The sequence below is a fragment of the Tupaia chinensis genome, unplaced genomic scaffold (assembly GCF_000334495.1).
Source record: "Tupaia chinensis unplaced genomic scaffold, TupChi_1.0 Scaffold145396_1, whole genome shotgun sequence".
Lineage (NCBI taxonomy): Eukaryota > Metazoa > Chordata > Mammalia > Scandentia > Tupaiidae > Tupaia > Tupaia belangeri.
This window is the reverse complement of record NW_006205257.1, coordinates 2,252,653-2,273,062: the sequence shown is the minus strand read 5'-3', so window position 1 is coordinate 2,273,062 and position 20,410 is coordinate 2,252,653. Positions and strand designations below refer to the sequence as shown.

General features: G+C 46.6%; 1 protein-coding gene across 1 annotated transcript in view; it reads right to left on the bottom strand.

Annotated features, from left to right (window-relative positions):
• The window catches only part of ANKRD27 (ankyrin repeat domain 27), a gene marked incomplete in the record, with an annotated part of 85,726 nt that overhangs the window by 50,229 nt on the left and 15,087 nt on the right, over positions 1-20,410 (bottom strand). Inside the window, 2 exon segments of the mRNA XM_027768071.1 lie at positions 1,868-1,978; positions 15,448-15,579. Coding sequence (XP_027623872.1) covers positions 1,868-1,978; positions 15,448-15,549 — 213 coding nt within the window.

Genomic DNA, 20,410 nt, shown 5'->3' with positions numbered 1-20,410 from the left:
GGTGTGCCACCCTACATCGAAGAAGGAAAGATTGTCCTTTGCTATAAAGGGTATCGTTAGCACAAGCAGCACAGCTCTGTCGGGATGGTATGTTGCAGAACACGCCATCGGAGTCCCACTCTCTCAGTGAGGCCACTGCATGGAGCCTCTGTAAGCGAGCCTATCTGAGCGGGATGGGCATGGTCTACGACGTAATTCTCCAGAAAAAATAATAATGTATACACACAGAGCGACAAAACAAATGTGGCAAAAATATTAATAGCTGGGTTGGCCTGAAGCATGGTGATTAAGGGAGCTAGGGAGCTAGACCCCGCATGGCCAAACACAGTTCAAATCCCAGCCCTGGCAGCCTGAAAACATGCAGAGTACATGCATGTCTCAAATCCCAATGGAATGAAGAAATGGAGGAGAAGGGATTTGGCATGACCATGCCTCATTTGGGGGTGTTCTCCCTCTTCCTCTGCCCTGTTTCTATAGTAAGGACACATGACCTCTGGCAATTAAAAAAAATCAAGTTAATAGCTGACCAATCTTATATGAGAATTCTCTGTCCTTTATTGCTACTTTCTATAGATTTGAAATTATTTCAAAAGTAGGTTTTGCTATATATAGTAAGAGAGACAGCTCCTTGGAGAGAGACAGAGACAGAGAAGAGGATAGTGAGAGATCTCTACCCGGGAGATGGCTACGTCAAAATTCCTTCTCCTCCATTTTCCTCTCGGGATTTTAGGTATGTACACACACGTGCCTGGAATGATTTTCAAGTCACCAGGTCAAGGGCTTGAACCATGGAGGGCCATATGGGAGTCCAGTACCTTAACAATCACACCACCTGCCGACCCCCAGTACAAAAAATCTTTTTAAGGGAACCAGCAGTTAATGTAATAGCTATATCGCTGGACTCCCACGTAGTTGACCACGGTTCGCGTCCCGGACCCGATGGCTTAAAACTCACGCTGGGCGTGTGTGCGTGCGTGCCCAAAATCCCAAGAGGAGAATGGAGGAGAAGGGATTGCAGCGTGGCCATTCCCCCTGGGGGGTGATTTCTTGCTTTCTGTCTCTATGTTTCTCTCTGTCTGTCTGGTGAGCACACGCGCCCTGTAGCAAAAAACTCTCAAAAAAAAAAAATCTTTTTAAAATAAAATATTTGGAGCTGGCAGGTGGCGATGTGGTTAAGGTGCTGGACTCCCATATGGCCAACCACAGTTCAAGTCCTGGACCTAGAGGCTTGCTTTCTCACTATCCCTTTTCTCTCTTTCTCTGTCTCTCACTGGTAAAATTTTTAAAAATAAATAATGATGACAAATTAAATTAATTAATTTAATTAAATATTCAGGGCCAGCAGGTAGCATGGTGGTTAAGGCACTGGACTCCCACATGGTCAACCACAGTTCAAGTCCTGGACCTGGTGGCTTGCTTTCTTACTTTCCCTCTCTATCTCTCTCTGGTCAAATTAAATAATAATAAAAGTTAAAGGAAATAATTCTTTAAATTAATTAGATGTCTCTGATGTCTACTTTGTGGCCAAGAAACTGACAAGCTTTGAAGGGCACTGGGGTACAATCACTCGGTCTGCTGCAGACATCATTGAGGAGGGGGTACTCCTGCAACTCTGTGACCCCACTGCCATCAACCAGGGGAAGGGCCCCTCCCCACCTTCCAGGCAACAGCCAGGGTCTTACTCACTGTCACCCTCTCCTCTTCCTCAAAGACCCTACCACGAAGGCTGGACCCCTGCAACCCCTCCCACGGGGCTGCTGTGTGTGTCAAAGCTCTCACTTAACGTCCTAGATGGGAAGGGCTGCAAACGGGATTCTCTTCCCCCCATCCCAAACACTGAGGGTGTGACCCTGGTAGACATGAGTACCTTTCCGTTTAGGGTCTGGAAGCGCTCTCCCACGGGTACCAAAATGTAGGACTCAAATTGACAAGTAGACTGAACACTGCTTGACAGGCTGCCTTTGCAGGGTACTAAGACCTGGAAAAAAAATAATGAGGGTAAACACTAGAGCGAGGTGTCGCTCCAACGTCGACAGCACGGGACGCATCCAAAAGCACTCTGCTGGAATGAGCACAGGACCTACCGGAGTAAGGGTGTCTGGGGCCACGTGCCAGCGTGGCCAGAGTTCCTGCCAGCTGAGTTCACTCACTGCTGTGATGGAAGCCGCTGTCCCCACCCAGGCAGAGGACGAGGAGCATGCGTCCCTGTCCATTCTCAGATACAGACTGCTGTGTTTGTCCCCACACTTGCTATGACCCTCCCCACAGCCAGCCCCGGGCACCCCCTCTTCTCTCAACAGCCCCGTTACAAGCACCAACAGGCTTGTAAAAGAAGACAGCTTCCTTTACATCTTTTTTCTATATTTTGTTTTAAAACCTAGCTGTGATCAGTTTGGGAGGACATAACAGAGGCCACAGACACATGGCTGCCCTTTGTAGGCGGCAACTTCCACCAGAGGGGTCTCAGGGTGCCAGGCTCACTCTGAGGCAAGTTCAATTGAAACTTTACAAAACTGAGTTTTGGTCAGAGCACAGCCCCCATGCTGACCAGACATCAGCTTCTCAGTGTAATGTGGCAGTGGGAAGGAGCCGAGATCTGTCCTGGCCGGGCAGATCCATGCTTGGCTCGGGGACTCACATTTTAAGAGGAATCTCTCAGAAGCAAGTGTATCTGGGATGGTGACACCCTCCAGAGTCCTGGCTCCCAAGGTAGCCCAGCACAGAGCGCTGGGGGCAGCCGGGCTGGGCATCACTCCTGGTTGTCTGCTTCCCAGCAGAGGCCCTGAATGTGGAGCCAACCCTCGTTCCTGGGCTTCAGCTTGCACAAAGTGGCGACAGTGAGAGTGTCTGCCACATGAGGCTGAGGGAGGGTGACACAAGACCCACATGGCCTGCTCAGTACAGTGCCTGCATGTAACATCACTCTCAGAGCAGCGTGGCATGGCTCACATTACCCTCACAGGGGGTCCTTTGCCTTTTTTATGTGTTTTCTATTTAGAGAGAGATTTTTGCCATAGGGAGAGTGCGCGCAACAGAGAGACAGAGAGACAGAAAGTAAGAAATCACCCCTTCGGGGGGAAGACCACGCCACAATCCCTTCTCCTCCATTCTCCTCTCAGGATCTTGGGCACACACGCACCTGCACTCGGCGTGAGGTTTAAGCCGCCAAATCTGGGATTCGAACCACAGTCAACTTACATAGTAGTCCAGCGACATAACCATTATACCATCTGCTGGTCCCCAGAAGGGATCCTTTTCCTATCGCCATGTTTGAATATGTCCCCCAAAAATTCATGTGCTGAGCCACAGTAACAGGATTAAGAGGGTAAAAACTGGATCCAATTATGGGGTCGAAAGGTGGGGCTTTAGGGAAGAGATTAGGATTAAGGTCATCAGGGCAGGGCTCCCATGACTGACTCCTGGTGGGTTTATAGGGAGAGGGAGTGAGAGAGAGAGAGAGAGACACCCACACAGCACGCAGACCACACTCTCTTGCCTGCCGCCATGTTGTGAGGCGGCCAGAAGACCCCTACCATAGAGAGTCCCTGCACCATAGACACCCAACCATAGCTGAATAAAATTCTGTTTATAAATCAGCCGGTTTCAGGTATTTCCTGTTATTCACAATGGAATGAACTAGAAAATTGGTACTGGGGGTGGGGTTCTTTTGCTAATAACAAATATGTAAAACTGTGAAAGCTGCTTTGAAACAGAGTAATAGGCAAAGGTTGCAAGAGTTTGGAGAAAGCCTAGACTGGATTAAGGGCAATTCTGGAAAGTCTGGAACTTTTAGGGATTGGTTAAATGGAGTGACCAGAATACTGACAGAAATACAGGCAGTAGAGGCCATTCTCAGAGGAAAATGAAGAACATCTTATTAGAAATTGGAGAAGATCTTCCATGCTACGTTATAGCAAAGGACTGGGCTGCAAAGTGCTCATGACCTGAGACTTTGTTGACTACTGACTTTAAGACTGATGAAGATCTGGCAAGTGATCTTTCAAGATAAAATACAGAAGGAGCTGCATGGTTATTGTAACCAACTGAACGAAATGAAAGAGGAATGAGATGACTGAAAAATAGAATTAAATTGGAGCCAGCAGGTAGCACAGTGGTTAAGGTGATGGACTCACACACGGCCAATGCAATTTGAGTCCCAGACGTGGAGGCATGAAACCCTTGCATGGCACATCTGCATGTGTGCCCAAAATCCCAGATGGAGAATGGAGGAAAAAGAACTGTGGTGTGGTCAACCCCCTTGGGGAATGATTTCTCATGTTCCCTTTCACTGTCTCTCTCTGGCAGGCATACCCACTATGGCAAAAACTTAAAAAAAATTAAAATGTAAATAATGAAATAATGAAAAGAGAAGCAAAGCAAAAAGAATTAGAAAATTCATAGTGTGATCATGTGGCAAAGAAAGAAAAAGTAAGTTTGGCAGAGAAAAGTGCTCAAGAGACTGGTTGCTAAAGAGATTAGGAGGGCAAGAATGGGTCCAAGTAAGATTTTCAAGAAAAGGGGAAAAAAGATCCCACGATGGTCTCTCCATCATAAGCTCAGAGGTACAGGAAAGCAGAATGGTTTGCAGGGACTAGCCCAGGCAGGCTTGTTGCCCTGAACCATGCTGGGATTCAGCCTTCGACATCCCAATAAAACATTTCTCAGGCCCAGCTGAGCCCCCCTGGAGCTCCACCTGCTGGGGAGGCTGCTTCTCCAAAACATGCAAGGGGCAAATCTCGGTGGCCTACCCGAGGAGGCAATTCTGTAGGCTCTCAGAATTCCCAAGCTGTGAAGTATGGAGACCTCGACTGAGATTTCAAAGAATGTCTCAGACAGCCCAGCAACCTCGGCAAAGACTTATCACCGGGTGGGGCCACCACCGAGCTTCTACCAGCACACAGCCAAGCGGAAACGTGGGGTCTGATCTACAGAGAATCCCCATCAGAGCAAAGCCCAGCAGAGCTGAAGAAGTGAGACCGCCCTCAAGCACCCAGCACTGCGGAGCTGTCGGTGTGTAGCACTAGCCTGGGACGACTAAACACAGACTCCAACTAGAGAGGTCTGAAGCATGGACAGAGTGCAACAGGACTACGGGGACAAGGCTGCCTGACGTTTGAGGGCCAAGGCCCTCATGTGTCCAGGCTGTGGTAGACGGAGTTTCACAGCTAAATGTACCCTCCTGGGGTTACAACTTGAGGCCTGTTACTCCTTTCCTTTCAAGGAACGGACATCTCTACCCTGTGCCTGTCCACACTGTAGTATTTTGTTTTGTTTTGTTTTTAAGAGAGGTTTTTGCTATACAGCGCATGCTCTCGCCAGAAAGACAGAAATAGACAGATACAGAAAGCAAGAAATCCCCCTCCCCCCAGGGATAATGGCCACGCCACAATCCCTTCTCCTTCATTCTCCTCTCGGGATCTTGAGCACACATGCACACGCGTCCAGTGTGAGTTTTAAGGCACCAGGTCTAGAACTCAAACCATAGCCAGCCAAGGAGTCCAGCGACGTAACCATGACACCAACTGCTGGCCCCCCACTTTAGTGTTTTAAGAGTATATAATTTGCTTTGATTCCATAAACTCAAGTTTGCCTTGAGTTTCAGATGAAACTCTGGACTTCGGATGTTGGAGTGGATGTTAAAATGGGTTAAGACTTCCCAGACCATTGGGATGCTTTTGTATGAGAGAAGTTCATAAATTTTGGGAGCCAGGGGAAGAATGCTATAGTTTGAATATGCCCCCTGAAAATTCATGTGTTGAGCCACTGTAACAAGATTAAGAGGGTGAAAACTTGATCCAATTATGGTGGCAAAAGGTGAGGCTTTGGGGAAGGGATTAGGATTAAGGTCACCGAGGCGGGGCCCTCATGAGTGACTCCTGGTGGGTTTGTAGGAACAGGAGAGACACGCCCACATGGAGCACAAACTATACTCTCCTGCCTCCGTGGTGTGATGCATGAAGAACCCCACCAGACTGGGTCCCTGGGCCTGATCGGAGTAACTCCCACCACCATGATCTGAATAAACTTCTATTTTCATTAACCACTCGATTTCATGCATTTCTTGTTAATAGCAATGGAACAGCCTAGAATACCTATATCTCACCAAACTCAAAAGCAGTGCACCAAGTCCCTGTGGTCCAGTTAACTGGTGGTCCTCAGAGAGTCGAGGGCTATCAGGGGAAGAACAAAAGCCACAAGCGGGCCAGCAGGGAGCATGGTGGCTAAGGCTCTGGATTCCACATGGGTGACTCCACAGTTCTTATCCCAGCCCCAGCAGCTTTAAAACCACACTGGGTAGGACCGGTGGGTGGTATGGTTGTTAAAAGCATGGGACTCCCATGGCTGACCATGGTTCAAGTCCTGGACCTAGTGAGTTGCTTTCTCACTTTCCCTCTCTCTCTGATAAAACTAGAAAATAATGATAAAAAGTTAAATAAAATAATTCCTTTTAAAAAAGAAAGGAAGAAAGAAAAACACACTGAGGATGAGTGCATATGTACCCAAAATTCCCAAAGAAGAATGAAGATGGGATTGTGGTATGGCCATCCCCCCCGGGGTGATTTCTCACTTTCCCTCTCTCTCTGTCTCTCTCAAGTGAGCATACACACCCTATGGCAAAAATCTAAAAAATTTTTGAAAGCCACGAACAATCAGTCCTGGCCAAGTTCGCTCCAACGTTAAGCAGCCACTGGCCACAGGTAAGGAGCTGATTCCAGCCAGAAACAGGCCCCTTCCAAAGTTAAGACTTAATGGTTCAAAGGGTAATATTAAAACTTTCAGCTTTCAGAGAATGCCATAGAAAATGGCAGAGGAGCAAATTCCAGGGATCAAGTCCTCTACCCCAATAATCATTAAACTTGAAAAACACTTTTAGTAGCAACTGTGGAATTCTGGAACCTAATCTGACAGAGCAATCGGAGCAGTGCCTGATGAGGGAGGTTTCCTGATATTCCTTCATCCCTCAGCCACCATTATCCCCTGCCCTGGCTAAAGAGACAGATGCCTACATTCCAGGAATAGTTGGCTGGAGCCAGGTCAGACAAGATGGACCTTGTTCCCTAAAACATTCAGAAAAGTAGAAAAGTAATACAATAGATAGCCCAGCCACAGCCAAGCTTTAACAACTGTGAACAGTATGCTACAGTTTTGTTTTGTTTTGTTTTGTTTTTCAAGATTTATTTCGTTTTATTTATCATTATTATTTCTTAATTTGCTATAGGGCACATGCTCTCATCAGAGAGAGATAGAGAGAGATAGAGAGAGATACAGAGAGAGAAAGAAGGTGAGAACTCAAGTTATCAGGCCTGGGACTTGAACCATGGCCAACTATGTGGAAGTCCAGTGCCTTAACCACCAACTCACCTAGTTTTGCTACTTTTTTAAAGAGATTTTTGCTATAGTGTGTGTGTGGTCACCAGAGAAACAGAGACTGAGAGATAGAAAGCAAGAAATCACCCCCCCCCTCCAGAGGGATGGTCACACTGCAATCCTATCTCCATTCTCCTCTCAGGATTCTGGGTGCACATGCACATGTACCCGGCATGAGTTTTCAACCACCAGGTCCAGGACTCAAACTGTGGTCGACTATGTGGGAGTCCAGCCATTATGCCATTACGCCATTATGCCATCTGCTGGTCCCATAGTTTTGCTTTTTGTAAAGGCGAGAAGAGAGGCTTGTTTAGCAATGCCTTCTTAAACAAGCCAGAGCAAGGATCACCATTTCTTGAGCATTTTTCTGTGCTGGGCACATGTCTAGTGGTTTATGTAGCTATCACCTCAACAGATGCCTAGGCAGGGTAATCTCCCCATTTTATAGACAAGGACACTGAGGACCAGGAGAGTTAAGTACCTTGTCCACAGTCACAGAGCCAGTGAAAGGCAGAGCCATAATTCAGTCTCTGGCCATCTTCCTGACTACTGGCCCCATCCTGTTTGCCCCTGGAAGCCACTGCTGGAAGCACAGGCCAACGCCCACAGGAGATTAGTCTCCAGAGACACCATGAAACCCCATGGTGCCTTCCAGATATTTTCAGGAGTTTTCTCAGACAGGTTAGAAAGACCATCATGGCCTCTCTTGTCTCAGAGGGACAGGCCAATTCTTCACAGAAGGAAAGGCCTTTGTTGATGGGAAGAGACAATCTTGACTGGAAAGTGGCCTTGATCTCTCCTGTAAAAATCAAGACCACCAGGTGGCATAGTGGCCACCAGGTGGCATAGTGGTTAATGTGCTAGATGCCCACATGGCTAACCACGCTTCAACTCCTGGACCACACTTCAACTCCCAGACCACACTTCAACTCCAGACCTGATGGCTTGAAACTCACACCAGGCACATGTGCATGTGAGCCCAAAATCCCAAGAAGAGAATGGAGGAGGAGGGATTATAGTGTGACCATCCCCCCTGGGGGGTGATTTCGCACTTTCTGTCTCTCTCTCTCTCTCTCCAGCGAGCACATGCACCCTATAGCAAAAAATTTCTCAAAGAAAAAAAAAAAAAAAAACCCATGATTCAGGGACCGGCAGGTGGCACGGTGGTTAAGGGTGTTGGATTCCCACATGGCCAAACACAGTTCGAGTACTGGACCTGGCAGCTTGCTTTCTCACTTTCCCTTCCTCTTTCTGTCTCTCTCTGGTCAAATTAAAAAATAATAACAACAAATGGAGCTAAATAAATAATTCTTTAAAAAAAAAAAAAAAGGACTATCAGATCCAAGATTCAGACTTATCCACCGGTTTCAGGACAGAGGCCCATGTGAAACACCACCACAGGACTTCAACTGTAAAAGGCAGAAAATAGAAAACACTACAGGATAAATGACCTGGTTTCTTCTCCAAATGAATTGCAATGAAAGAAAGGAACAAGAAAGGGGAAGTCAAGACTAAAGAGAAACATCACAGGGCCAGCAGATGCCATGGGGGTTAAAGGAACAGAACCCCACATGGCCAACTGTGTCTAAGATCCTGAGGGGAGACTGGAAGGGAGGGGATTGTGGCATAGTCATTCCCCAGGGGGTGATTTTTCACTTTCTTTTGCTCTGGAGGGCACAAGCACCCAACACCAAAAGAAAAAAGAAAAGAAAGAAAGAAACATGACTATGGTGAGAGTTTCGCAAGTCCATACACATGTCTAAGCCAGTCAAATTTTGCACAGTAAGTATGTGCAATTTAGTGTATTTCATTTTAACTAAAAAAGGAGAAAAAAGAGACTTACAGACCTATCAATCCAGGCCAGCAGATGGATGGTAGTTAAGGCGGCTGGATTCCACACAGCTGACTACGAGGTTTGAGTACCAAACTCGATGGCTTGAAAAACACACTGGGCACATGTGCATGCATGGCCCAGAATCCCAAGAGGAGAATGTGGGGGTGGAGGGAAAAAAATTAAGACTATATCTGGGGCCACCAGGTGGCATAGTGGTTAATATGCTGGATGCTCACATAGCCAAGCGTGGTTCAACTCCCCGAATACAGCATGACCATTCCCCCTGGGCATGGTTTTTCACTTTCCACTCCTCTCTCTGGGGAGCACATGCACCCCATAGCAAACAAACAAACAAACAAACAAAAAGACCTATTAATCCAATAAAAGGTATGGATCCTGGTTTGAACAAACTAACTATAAAACAAACAGAAACAATTACAATACTGTTTGAGAATTGTTTTTTTCTTTTTAGAGATGTCCCCCTTAGGGCACATGTGCTCGCTAGAGAGACAGAGACAGTGAAAGGGAAAGTAAGAAATCACCATCCAGAAGGAATGGTCATGCCACAATCCCTTCTCCTGTGTTCTCATCCTGGGATCTTGGACACGCAAACACACACACCCAGTGTGATTCTTAAGCCACTGGATCAGAGACTCAAATTGTGGTCAGCCATGTGGCAGTCCAGCAACACAACCACTATACCATCCGCTAGCCCTCAAGTTGAGAAATCTGAACAGTGACTAGATACTTGACAACATTTAAGAATTACCGAAGCCGACCCCATGGCCTAGGAGTTAAGCCAGATCCCACATGGCCAACCGTGGCTCAAATCCTGGCTCCAGGGGCTCGAAAACAGATCGAGTGCATGTGCATGTCTGCCCAAAGTCCTAACAGGATGGAGAAATGGGAAAGAAGGGATTATGGCATGACCATGCTCCCATGGGGAGTATTTTCTCCCTCTTTCTCTCTCTCTCTGTCTCTCTCTGGTGAGCAGACATGCCCTCTGACAATAAAAGGAGTTTTAAAGATTAATTAAAAGTTAAAGAATTAGCCAGGAACGTTTTTTAGCTCTGATAATGGCATTGTGGTTATACCTTCTCAAAATTCTTGATCGTTTAAAAATATCTGTATGGGGCCAGACAGTCACTATCGTCTCTTCGAGGTTCACTCAATGGGAAAGGCCAGAATTTGAGCCTGGATTTCCCTGAGTACACTGGGCACACTCATGCCCATCATCTGGTGTTGGCTAGGGCTGAGGGCAAACGGCAGCATCAAAACCCTTTTGAGGTACCATCTCCCTCTCTCTCCCTCTCTTTTTCTGTCTCTAGTTTATTGAACACATAAAGAAATGAACTTTCAGTATATATGTAAATATTTACAAATGAATCTATATAACTACCTTACATAATTTCCTGGGATTTGCTTTGCAATAATCCAGAGACTGAGGCCAGCAGATTCATTGTGGTGAAGGTACCGGACTCCCACATGGCCAACCACTGTATGAGTCCTGAACCTGGCAGCTTGAAAATGATGCCAGGCACATGTGCCCGTATGCCCAAAATCCCGAGAGGAGAATGGAGGAGAAGGAACTGCAGCCTGGCCATCACCCTGGGCTGGGGAGTGATTTCTCACTTTCTCTTTCACTGTTTCTATCTCTCTCCGGTGAGCACACATGCCCTATGGTAAAAACCTAAAAAATAGCAAGAATCATCAGGATGATAATCCTGGGGCTAAGGGTGGAAGGCAGGAAGAGGCAGGTGAAACATGACCGGCCACTAAATTCACAACTGCCAACACTGGGTGACAGATGCATGGGGCTCGCTCTATTAGGCTTTTTACTTCTACATGTTTGAAGTTAAACATAACAATCTGAAATGTTACAGTCCAAATGAAAATAAAGAAAAGGTTTTTCGGGTATCAGCCAAAGTGGGAGAATCAGCAAGGAGGCCTCACAGTTGCAGGGAGCAAAAAAAGAAGGAAGAGCCTAGAGACAAGGAGTGTGGGCCACAGGCAAGGGGACAGGATGAGCCAGTCCTGGGGCTGTTTAATGCTAGAACTTAGGTCAAAAGATGGTTGGACTCCTGCCATACCTATGCAAGGCAGGGACATGGCCCGAGGGCCTTCATCTGGCCTCCATGGGCTCAGGTGCTTTGGAGAACTCCACCCCACCTGGGAGCAAATGCTATTTCCTGGCTTACAGGTACCTTCTCCACCTCCCCAACGTCAATAAAGCACCACAGGCTCCCGCTGCACTGAGGTCTCCCCACTGCCAAGGGCACCGCTCAGCACACAGCAGGTGCCCAACCTATTCATGCTTAGTGAATATGGGGTCCTCAAATTTCAAGAACCACCACCCCCCGCCCCCCAGTTTTCCAGCAGACACAGAAGAGAGTTCCAGTATCTCCCATTCCTAGGGAGGGAGAGAGAGATCCCAGCTGCCCAGAGCATTTCACTGCAAGTGGAGCCAGCACTGGGCTCTCTGTGGTTCAGGCCGTCTCCATCTGAGTCCTGCTGAGACAGAGGGAGGAAGCTGGCCACAGAGGAGGGGGGCTGAGCAGCTATGAAGGTGCCCTAGCCTCAGGGGGTCCCCAAGAGCTTTAGCTTACGCTTGGAGTGGATGTCTCACATAGCCTGTGTTGAGTACATGAAATTTAGTCACAGTGTAGACTGTAAGTAGGGGACCTCAATTTTTTTTTTTTTTTTGAGAGGTTTTTGCTATAGGGCACATGCACTCATCAGAAAAAGAGAGAGACAGAGAGACAGAGAGCGAGAAATCACCTCCCCAGGGGGGGGCCCTGCCACAATCCCTTCTCCTCCATTCTCCTCTCGGGATCTTGGGCACACACGCACATGCGCCCGGTGTGAGTTTAAGCCACGGGGTCCAGGACTCAAACCGCAGTCGAGTATATGGGAGTCCAGTGACATAGCCATTACACTAACTGCTGGTCCCAATAATAGTAATTTTTTAAAAGGCAAGTAGGGGGCCAGCAGGCAACGTGTGGGTAAAGTGCTGGACTCCCACATAGTCGACAGCAGTTTGAGTTCCAGACCTGGTGGCTTGAAACTCACACCTGGCATGTGTGTGTGCGTGTTTAAAATCCCAAGAGGAGAATGGAGGAAAAGGGATTGCAGCATGGCCATTTCCCCCAGGGAGTGATTTCTTGCTTTCTGTCTCTCTCTCTTTTTCTGGCAAGCACATGTATCCTACAGGAAAAATGCCTCTTTCTCAAAAAAAAAAAAAATAAAATAAAAAAAAGGAAAGTAGAATAAAACAGCCAAGAATCTGCACAAGTGACCCCTACTCCAAGCTACCCTCGTGACACCTCCACAAGAGCCCAGGATGATGTCCATCCTAACACATTCCTCTAGCCTGCAAACAGCCAATTTCTGGAATTCCTGAAGGCATACCATGTTCCCTCCTCATCCACATAACCTGGAAACCCAGCACGGTGCTGGTACATAGTAGGTGCTCAGTAAATGGTTGTTGCCCAAATCTGGATGAAATGAATCCTGAGACCTGGAATATAGACCTCAGGAAGGTAGTGCTTGGGAACCTGGAGGACATGCTGCTGGTTCCTACGCTAGCCTCCACACACTTACTTAACCTGTACTTAAAAGGCCTCAATATTGGGGACCAGTAGATGGTATAATGCTTACATTGTTGGATTTCCACATAATTAATCATAGTTCAAGTCCTAGACCCTGCGGCTTAAAACTCATGCTGGGCACATGTGTGTGCGTGCCCAAAATCCTGAGGAGAGAATGGAGGAGAAGGGATTGCGGCATGGCCATCCACGCCCCACCCCCAAGGGAGTGTGATTTCTCACTTTCTGTCTCTGTCGCTCTGTGTCTCTGGTGAGCGCACATGCCCCTATCGCAACAACAACAACAACAAAAAGACCTCTCTAAAAAATAAGTAAGTAAATAAATAATAAAGGGTCTCAGCAAAATGAGGACCATATTTCATTCCCTTTTTCTTTTCCTGGTCCCATGGAGGACAGATGAAGCCCCTCAAGCCATGCCCCACCCTTGCATGGGACCATGTGAGGCCTTCATCCACACAGCGGGTATGGGACCACCTCTTGGCCTCTCTGAGTTTGTTTTTCCTTTGGGTGAAGGGACCCATGCCTAGTATCCCTGGGAAACCTGGAGAACGTTCCCTGGCAGGCAATGGACAAGAGCCCCAGGCCACAGGCTGCCTGGCCCACGCAGCAGAAGCTGCAGGTGTGTACTTAGCCAGATGGTCACAAGAACAGTGTGGGGTCACAGGGCCTTGTGATTGGAATCTAGTGAAGCACAGGAGAAGGTGCTGGTCTCCCCTGACCCCATTGTGAACACATGCACTCTCCAGCAATTAAAAAGAACAAGTTAAAAAGACATATTAGGGGGCAACAGGTGGTATCGTGGTTAAGGCGCTGGACTCCCACATGGCCAACCATGGTTCAAGTCCTGGACCTGACAGCTTGAAGCTAACACCAGGTGCATGTACATGCATGCCCAAAATCTCAGAAGGATAATGCTGGAAAAGGGATTGTGGTGTGGTCATCTCCCCTGGGGATGACTTCTCACTTTCTCTTTCACGGTCTCTCTGTCTCTCTAGTAAGCACATATGCCCTATGGCAAAACCTTAAAAAAAAAAAAAGTGAAGGTTTAAAAATAAATAAATAAATAAATAAGTAAATAATTAAAAAATGAGAAAGGGCTTGAGAAAGCCAGGAGAGACCTCAGAAGAGGGCTGGAAGATGCCCTCGGAAGACTGAAAGCCAGTTCCAGTTTCCCAGAAGGGCAGCTGAGAAACCGAAGCCAGCGGAGCTAATCTGACATCTCCTCCAGTTCAAAGGAGGGTCACACCACAGGATTGGAGAAGTGGAAACTCAGGGTGACACCGAAAGACTTCTCCAGCAGAGACCACAGGCTACGCAGGCTATGCAAATGCCCCTGGCCCACCATGTCCCAGAGTGCTCTCTGAAGAGGATGCATGCCAATTTCTCTGACCAGAGAAAAAGGAAGACCCACAACCTGAGCCCCGCCCTCCTGCAAGGTGGAGGCCCTGCCAGCAGGCTGCCACTTCTCTGATGTGATTCCTTCACTCTTGTCACCAAATTGCCCCAGTAGGCTTTTGAGATTATGGTCTCCATTATATGGGGGTCTTCAAGAATTTCATGAAAAATGTGAATTATTAAAAAAACCTAAACATGTCTTGGCCAGAACCGCCATCTTCCAGTAATTAACCAAAATGAGGAACACAAAGAAAGAGGAGAGGCACCCGATATATGTTCTCTAGGCCTTTTAGAAAACACGGAGTGGTTCCTTTGACAACATATATGGGAATCTACAGGAAAGACGATATTGTAGACATCAAGGGAATGGGTACTGTTCAAAAAGGAATGTCCCATAGATATTACCACGGTGAAAATGGAAGAGTCTACAACATTACCCAGCATGCTGTTGGCATTTTTGTGAACAAACAAGTTAAGGGCAAGAATGAACGGGTGTATTGAGCATATCAAACATTCTAAGAGCAGAGAGAGCTTCCTGAAACCAGTGAAGGAAAATGACCAGAAAAAGAAAGAAGCCAAAGAGAAAGGTACGTGGGTTCAACTGAAGCGCCAGCCTGCTCCACCCAGAGAGGCACACGTTGTGAGAACCAATGGAAAGGAGCCTGAGCTACCGGAACCTATTCCCTATGAATTCATGGCATGATGGGTGTTAAAAATAATCTGTGATCTTAAAAAAAAAAACAACCCTAAACATGTATTTCAATTTTGGACACTATAAGCTCATATTTAAATTCCATTTTCCACAAATCTTGAGAAATGCCTTTCGAAGCTAATTATAAATGTGTTCCTAAGTTCCCTTATTCTGTGGGAGTGAGCATCCACCCCACAGACACAACAAGGATTCACGAAGCTCTGAAGAGAAACTGACTTCTGTCCTAGAGACACCCTCAGAGCCAACAGGGAAACAGGAGGGACAGTATGAGACACGGTGTCATCTGGGGCCCTCCACGAAAGTTTATCAAGACTTCAGAGAAAGGATTACAGCCTGGGCTGCAGACTGGGGAGGCTTCCTGGAGGAAGCAGCTCCAAATGGCTCCTCAGTGCTCATGTACAGACCAAGCTGGGTTCTAGTGGGTTTTTATGCTGAGCAGGTTTGTAACTGACTTTCTGGAAACTTCGCCTCAGTCTACCACGTTCCTGGCATCACATACATGAAAGGACAACCCTCAGGAGTCATGCACTTACGATGCCATGGCTCTGGGCCACTTTGCTGCACAAGTCGGGGCGCCACTTCTGAAGAGCCAGATAGAAAGGATTTTTCTGGAGGTCTTCATCATATAGAGCCATATGGACTTCAGGTGGATGAAAGTGAGTTTCCTGGGGTGAGGGAGAGAAAAGCAGTGAATGACCGCCTTCGGAGTTATGTGATACAGGAAAGTCTTCATCTGGCAGTTTCTAAAAAGCATCCTTGACACCTATTATCCTGTTCCACAGACTTACCACTCTGTCAGGAAATATCAAATGTAATCCAAATCCAAGATGACCTATTAAATGCATAAATTATGATTAAATGTATAACTTATGTCCAGAAAATCTTGTTAAACTCCAACTGATGGCAAGAGTATAACTGCTTTTTAGAACATCCTACTTACCAAAATTAGACATTCCAAAGACACTCATGTATTTTTAATGAAATATTTTAAGCACATGAATAATACAAACCTACCACCCCAAATTACCTGATGTTAACATTTTTTTTTTTTAGAGGTTTTTGCTACAGGGCATGTGCGCTTGCCAGACAGACAGACAGAGACATAGAGACAGAAAGCGAGAAATCACCCCCCAGGGGGGCTGGTCACGCCGCAATCCCTTCTCCTCCATTCTCCTCTCGGGATCTTGGGCACGCACGCACAAGCGCCTGGCGTGAGTTTTAAGCCACCGGGTCCAGGACGCGAACCGCAGTCGACTACATGTCATGAGTTAGTTATCTAATATCCTTTTTTTTTTTTTGGAGAGATTTTCACTATAGGGCGCGTGGCGTGCGCTCACCAGACAGACAGAGAGAGACATAGAGACAGAAAGCGAGAAATCACCCCCCAGGGGGGATGGTCACGCCGCAATCCCTTCTCCTCCATTCTCCTCTCGGGATCTTGGGCACGCACGCACACGCACCCGGCGTGAGTTTTAAGCCCCCAGGTCCGGGACGCGAACCGTGGTCGACTATGCGGGAGTCCAGCGACATAGCCATTATGCTAACTGCTGGTTCTCTCTAATAACCTATTTTTAACTTGGTTCCACCTTTTCAGTATTTCAAACAATGCTTGAAGGTGCAGCGAACGCCAGTAGCCTCGTGGGTGTTCCATTACGCTAACTGCTGGTCCCCCTGATGTTAACATTTTGTGATATGTGCCTCAGATTTTCTTTTAAGAAATGAAGTAAGGCCTGTGAGTAGCATGGTGATAAAGGCGGCTGGATCTCATATGGCTAACTGTGTAGTTCAAGCCCCAGACCTGGTGGCCTGAAAAACACACCAGGCACATGTGCATGAGGGCCCAAAATCCTGAGAGGAGCATAGAGGAGAAGGGACTGTGGCGTGACCATCCCCCCCATGGGGGGTGCTTTCTCACCCTCCCCACTCCTCAATCCGTTTCCCTCCAGCAAGTGTGCATACCCTACAGAAAATTAAAAGAAAAAAAGAAATGAAATATGTCAGAGTAGACCGCAATCCCATATGCCCCTCCCTGACCCCATTCTCTCTTCCTCTTTCAAAGGTAGCTATCGTCCTGAAGTTGATGTGTATCTTTCTTGCCCACATCTCTAGTCCTTTAATACTTACATATTCACAAACAATAAAATGCATTGTTTTGTGGGCTTTTAAAATTTGTGGTATCATACTGTAACTATTATGGAACAGTCCCTTTTCAAGTAGCATTACGTTTTCAGGTTCTGGATATGCTGAGCCATTCGGTTCCCATTCACTCACTGATTTCTGCTGTACAGAAATTACAATACAGTATCTCTTGCTACAGGGCGCGTGCGCTCGCCAGACAGACAGAGAGACAGAGAGACAGAAAGCGAGAAATCACCCCCCAAGGGGATGGCCATGCCGCAATCCCTTCTCCTCCATTCTCCTCTTGGGATCTTGAGCACACCCGCACGCACACACACGCTGGTTTAAGCCACCGGGTCCGGGACTCGAACCGCCGGTCAACCATATGGGAGTCCAGCGACATAGCCATTACGCTAACTGCTGGTCTCTTTTTTTGTTGTTTTTAAGAGAGTTTTTTTTTTTTTTTTTTTTTTTTGCTATTGGGTACATGTGCTCGCCAGAGAGAGAGAGAGACAGAACATGAGAAATCACCCCCCGGGGAAACGGCCACACCACAATCCCTTCTCCTCCATTCTCCTCTCAGGATTTTGGGTATGCACGCACATGCACCTGGCATGAGTTCAAAGCCGCTGGATCTGGAACTCAAACCGTGGGAGTCCAGCGCCTTAACCATTACACCACCTGCTGGCCCCTATACAGTATTCTTTTAAGTGAATATGTCATGAGTTAGTTATCTAATATCCTATTTTTAACTTGGTTCCACCTTTTCAGTATTTCAAATGATGCTAGAAGGTGCAGCGAATGCTGGTAGCCTCGTGGGTGTTCCTTGAACACACACCGTGCTGTCTCCTGAGAAGGTGACAAAGGGTGCGTGCACCTGCCAGTGCAGCAGATGTGGACGATGCAGGGCCACTTTCTGCCCCGTGAACGGGGCTGATTCCCCATCCTTCATCGCATCCTAACCAACACTTCTCTGTATCATTGGATTATTTCTATCAGTCTGTGCTATGGTCTCAGAGCTTGTACCCCCCCAAATTAATACATTGAAATCTGACCCCCTAGGTCAGACAGTTAGAAGGGGGGGGGGCCCTTTGGGAGGTGATTAGGTTAAAATGGCAGAGTCTTCATGGAGATTAGTGCCTTTAAAAAAGCCAGAGAGGGGCTAGCAGGTGGCGTGCTGGTTAAGGTACTGGATTCCCACATGGGGGACAGTGATTTGAGTCCCAGACCTGGTAATCTGAAAATCACTCCAGGTACATATGCATGCATGCCCAAAATCCCAGGAGGAGAAGGGACTGTGGCATGGCCAATCCCCAAGGAGGGTGATTTCTCACTTTCACTGCCTCTGTCTCTGGCGAGTGCACAAGACCCATGGCAAAAACCTTAAAAACAGGCCTGAGAGAACTCTTGCTCCTTCCACCATGTGAAGTTACGGAGAAAAGCTAACTATCTGTGAATCGGGAACTAGGCCCTCATCAGACATGAATCTGCTGCTTCTGGAAGAACTTCCTAGCCTGTTAAAAATAAATCTCCCTTTTTTTTCTAAGCAACCCAGTCTACCATATTTTGTTTTGGCAGACGAAATGCTAGAACACAGACTTATGCTGTGAGCATAAAGTAGTGGCCCAGTCGCAGGAGGACAGGCAGTATTCCCTTAATACTTTCTTTTTTTTTTTTTCTTTTTTGTTTTGCATTCATTCACTGTATATCATTACTGCATACAAAATGAGATTTTCCATCCAGAGTACACTGTATATTGTCTCAATCAAGCACATCAACAAACATGTTATTGTCAGCAAATGATCTTCCATTTCTTGTTTTCTGTATGTTTTGCTTTTTTCCCCCATCCTTGATTCCCTGTCTCTTACCCTCCGCCATCTCCCACTCTCCTCTCACACTGTCTCTGGTATCTATATTTGCTTTCTATACTGTTTTCCCCCCACATTTTATTGAATCACCAAAGACCCTAATCAATCCAAATACCCCCCTAGCAAACACAGGTGACACACACATTTCCATGAACACAAGTCTAACTTTACTCTTCGTATAAAGTAGCACCTAGCTGGGGCTACATATCCTACTGCAGTCATTGAATAGATATATTTTTTTTTCCTGAAACTTTTTTTTTGTAGCTCAATTTACATTCCTTCCCTAAGCATCATCACAGCAATATTCCCTTAATACTTTCATATTCACAAACGACAAAATGCATTGTTTTGTAGTATAATAACACTATTCTGGAACAGGCCCTTTTTCAAGCAATATTACGTTTTCAAGCTCTATCCATGCTAAAGCCACATGGGAAGCCCAGATTCAGGTCCCCTAGTCAAATTGGACATGCCAGACATACCTGTACACACCCTTGATCCTGGCTGGTTGGAAAGACGGAGGAAGGATCACAGTGCAGCGAGATCTTGTCAATACAGTATCTCCTGTATTATTTCATGAGAGAGACTCTCTCATAAAATAATTTTTCAAAATAAACTTTAAGGGGTCAGCAGGTGGCATGGTGGTTAAGGCACTGGACTTCCACATGGGAGAATGCGGTTCAAGTCCTGGATCTGGAGGCTTGCTCTCTCACTTTCTCTCTCTCTCTCTGGTCAATTTGAACAATAATAATAATAGTAATAATAAATCAAATTAAATAATTCTTTAGTAAAATAAGCAAACTTTTAAAAAGCAATATCTCACTGTGAATCATTTTCATTTCTATGACTAGCAAGGTCAGAAATATGTTACATGAAACTGAACATCATTTTACTGTATTCGGTAAATTATCATATCATTTGTCCACTGTAAGTGTATTTATTTATTTATTCACAGAGAGACAGAGAAGAAGGAAGACCCCTAATAGGGTCTTTTCATCACAGGCGTGTACAGGGAGACCTCAAGTCATGGCCTCAGGACTACAGAGCATTATGTTACCCCTGTGCCACCATGGCTGGGCTTGACCACTTTTCTACCAGATCATCAGACTCTGTCTTATGATTCATAACTGTTTACACATCTGGATACTAATACATGTTGCAAATATCTTCTCCTAGTCTGCGACTTATGTTTTCAGAAACAGAAGCTTTTTATTTAAATGTAGCTGGATTTGCCCATTTTTGTATTTTTGGTCAGTTCTTTCTGGGTCATAGGAAATCTGTGGTTGACATGCCTTCCCACTAGCAATGCCCCTTCCCAATGACTTGACCACCCTCTACCAGAAGGTGGGGTCTACTTCCCCGCCCTCTGAATCTGAGCCAGCCATGTGACTTCCTTCAGCCAATGGACAGGTCTGACTTTGTGTGATTTCTGAGTTCCAACCTCCAGAGGCCTTGCCCGCTCACTCTCATTCATTCTCTTGGTGCCTGAAGCCCACCATGCTGTGAAGAA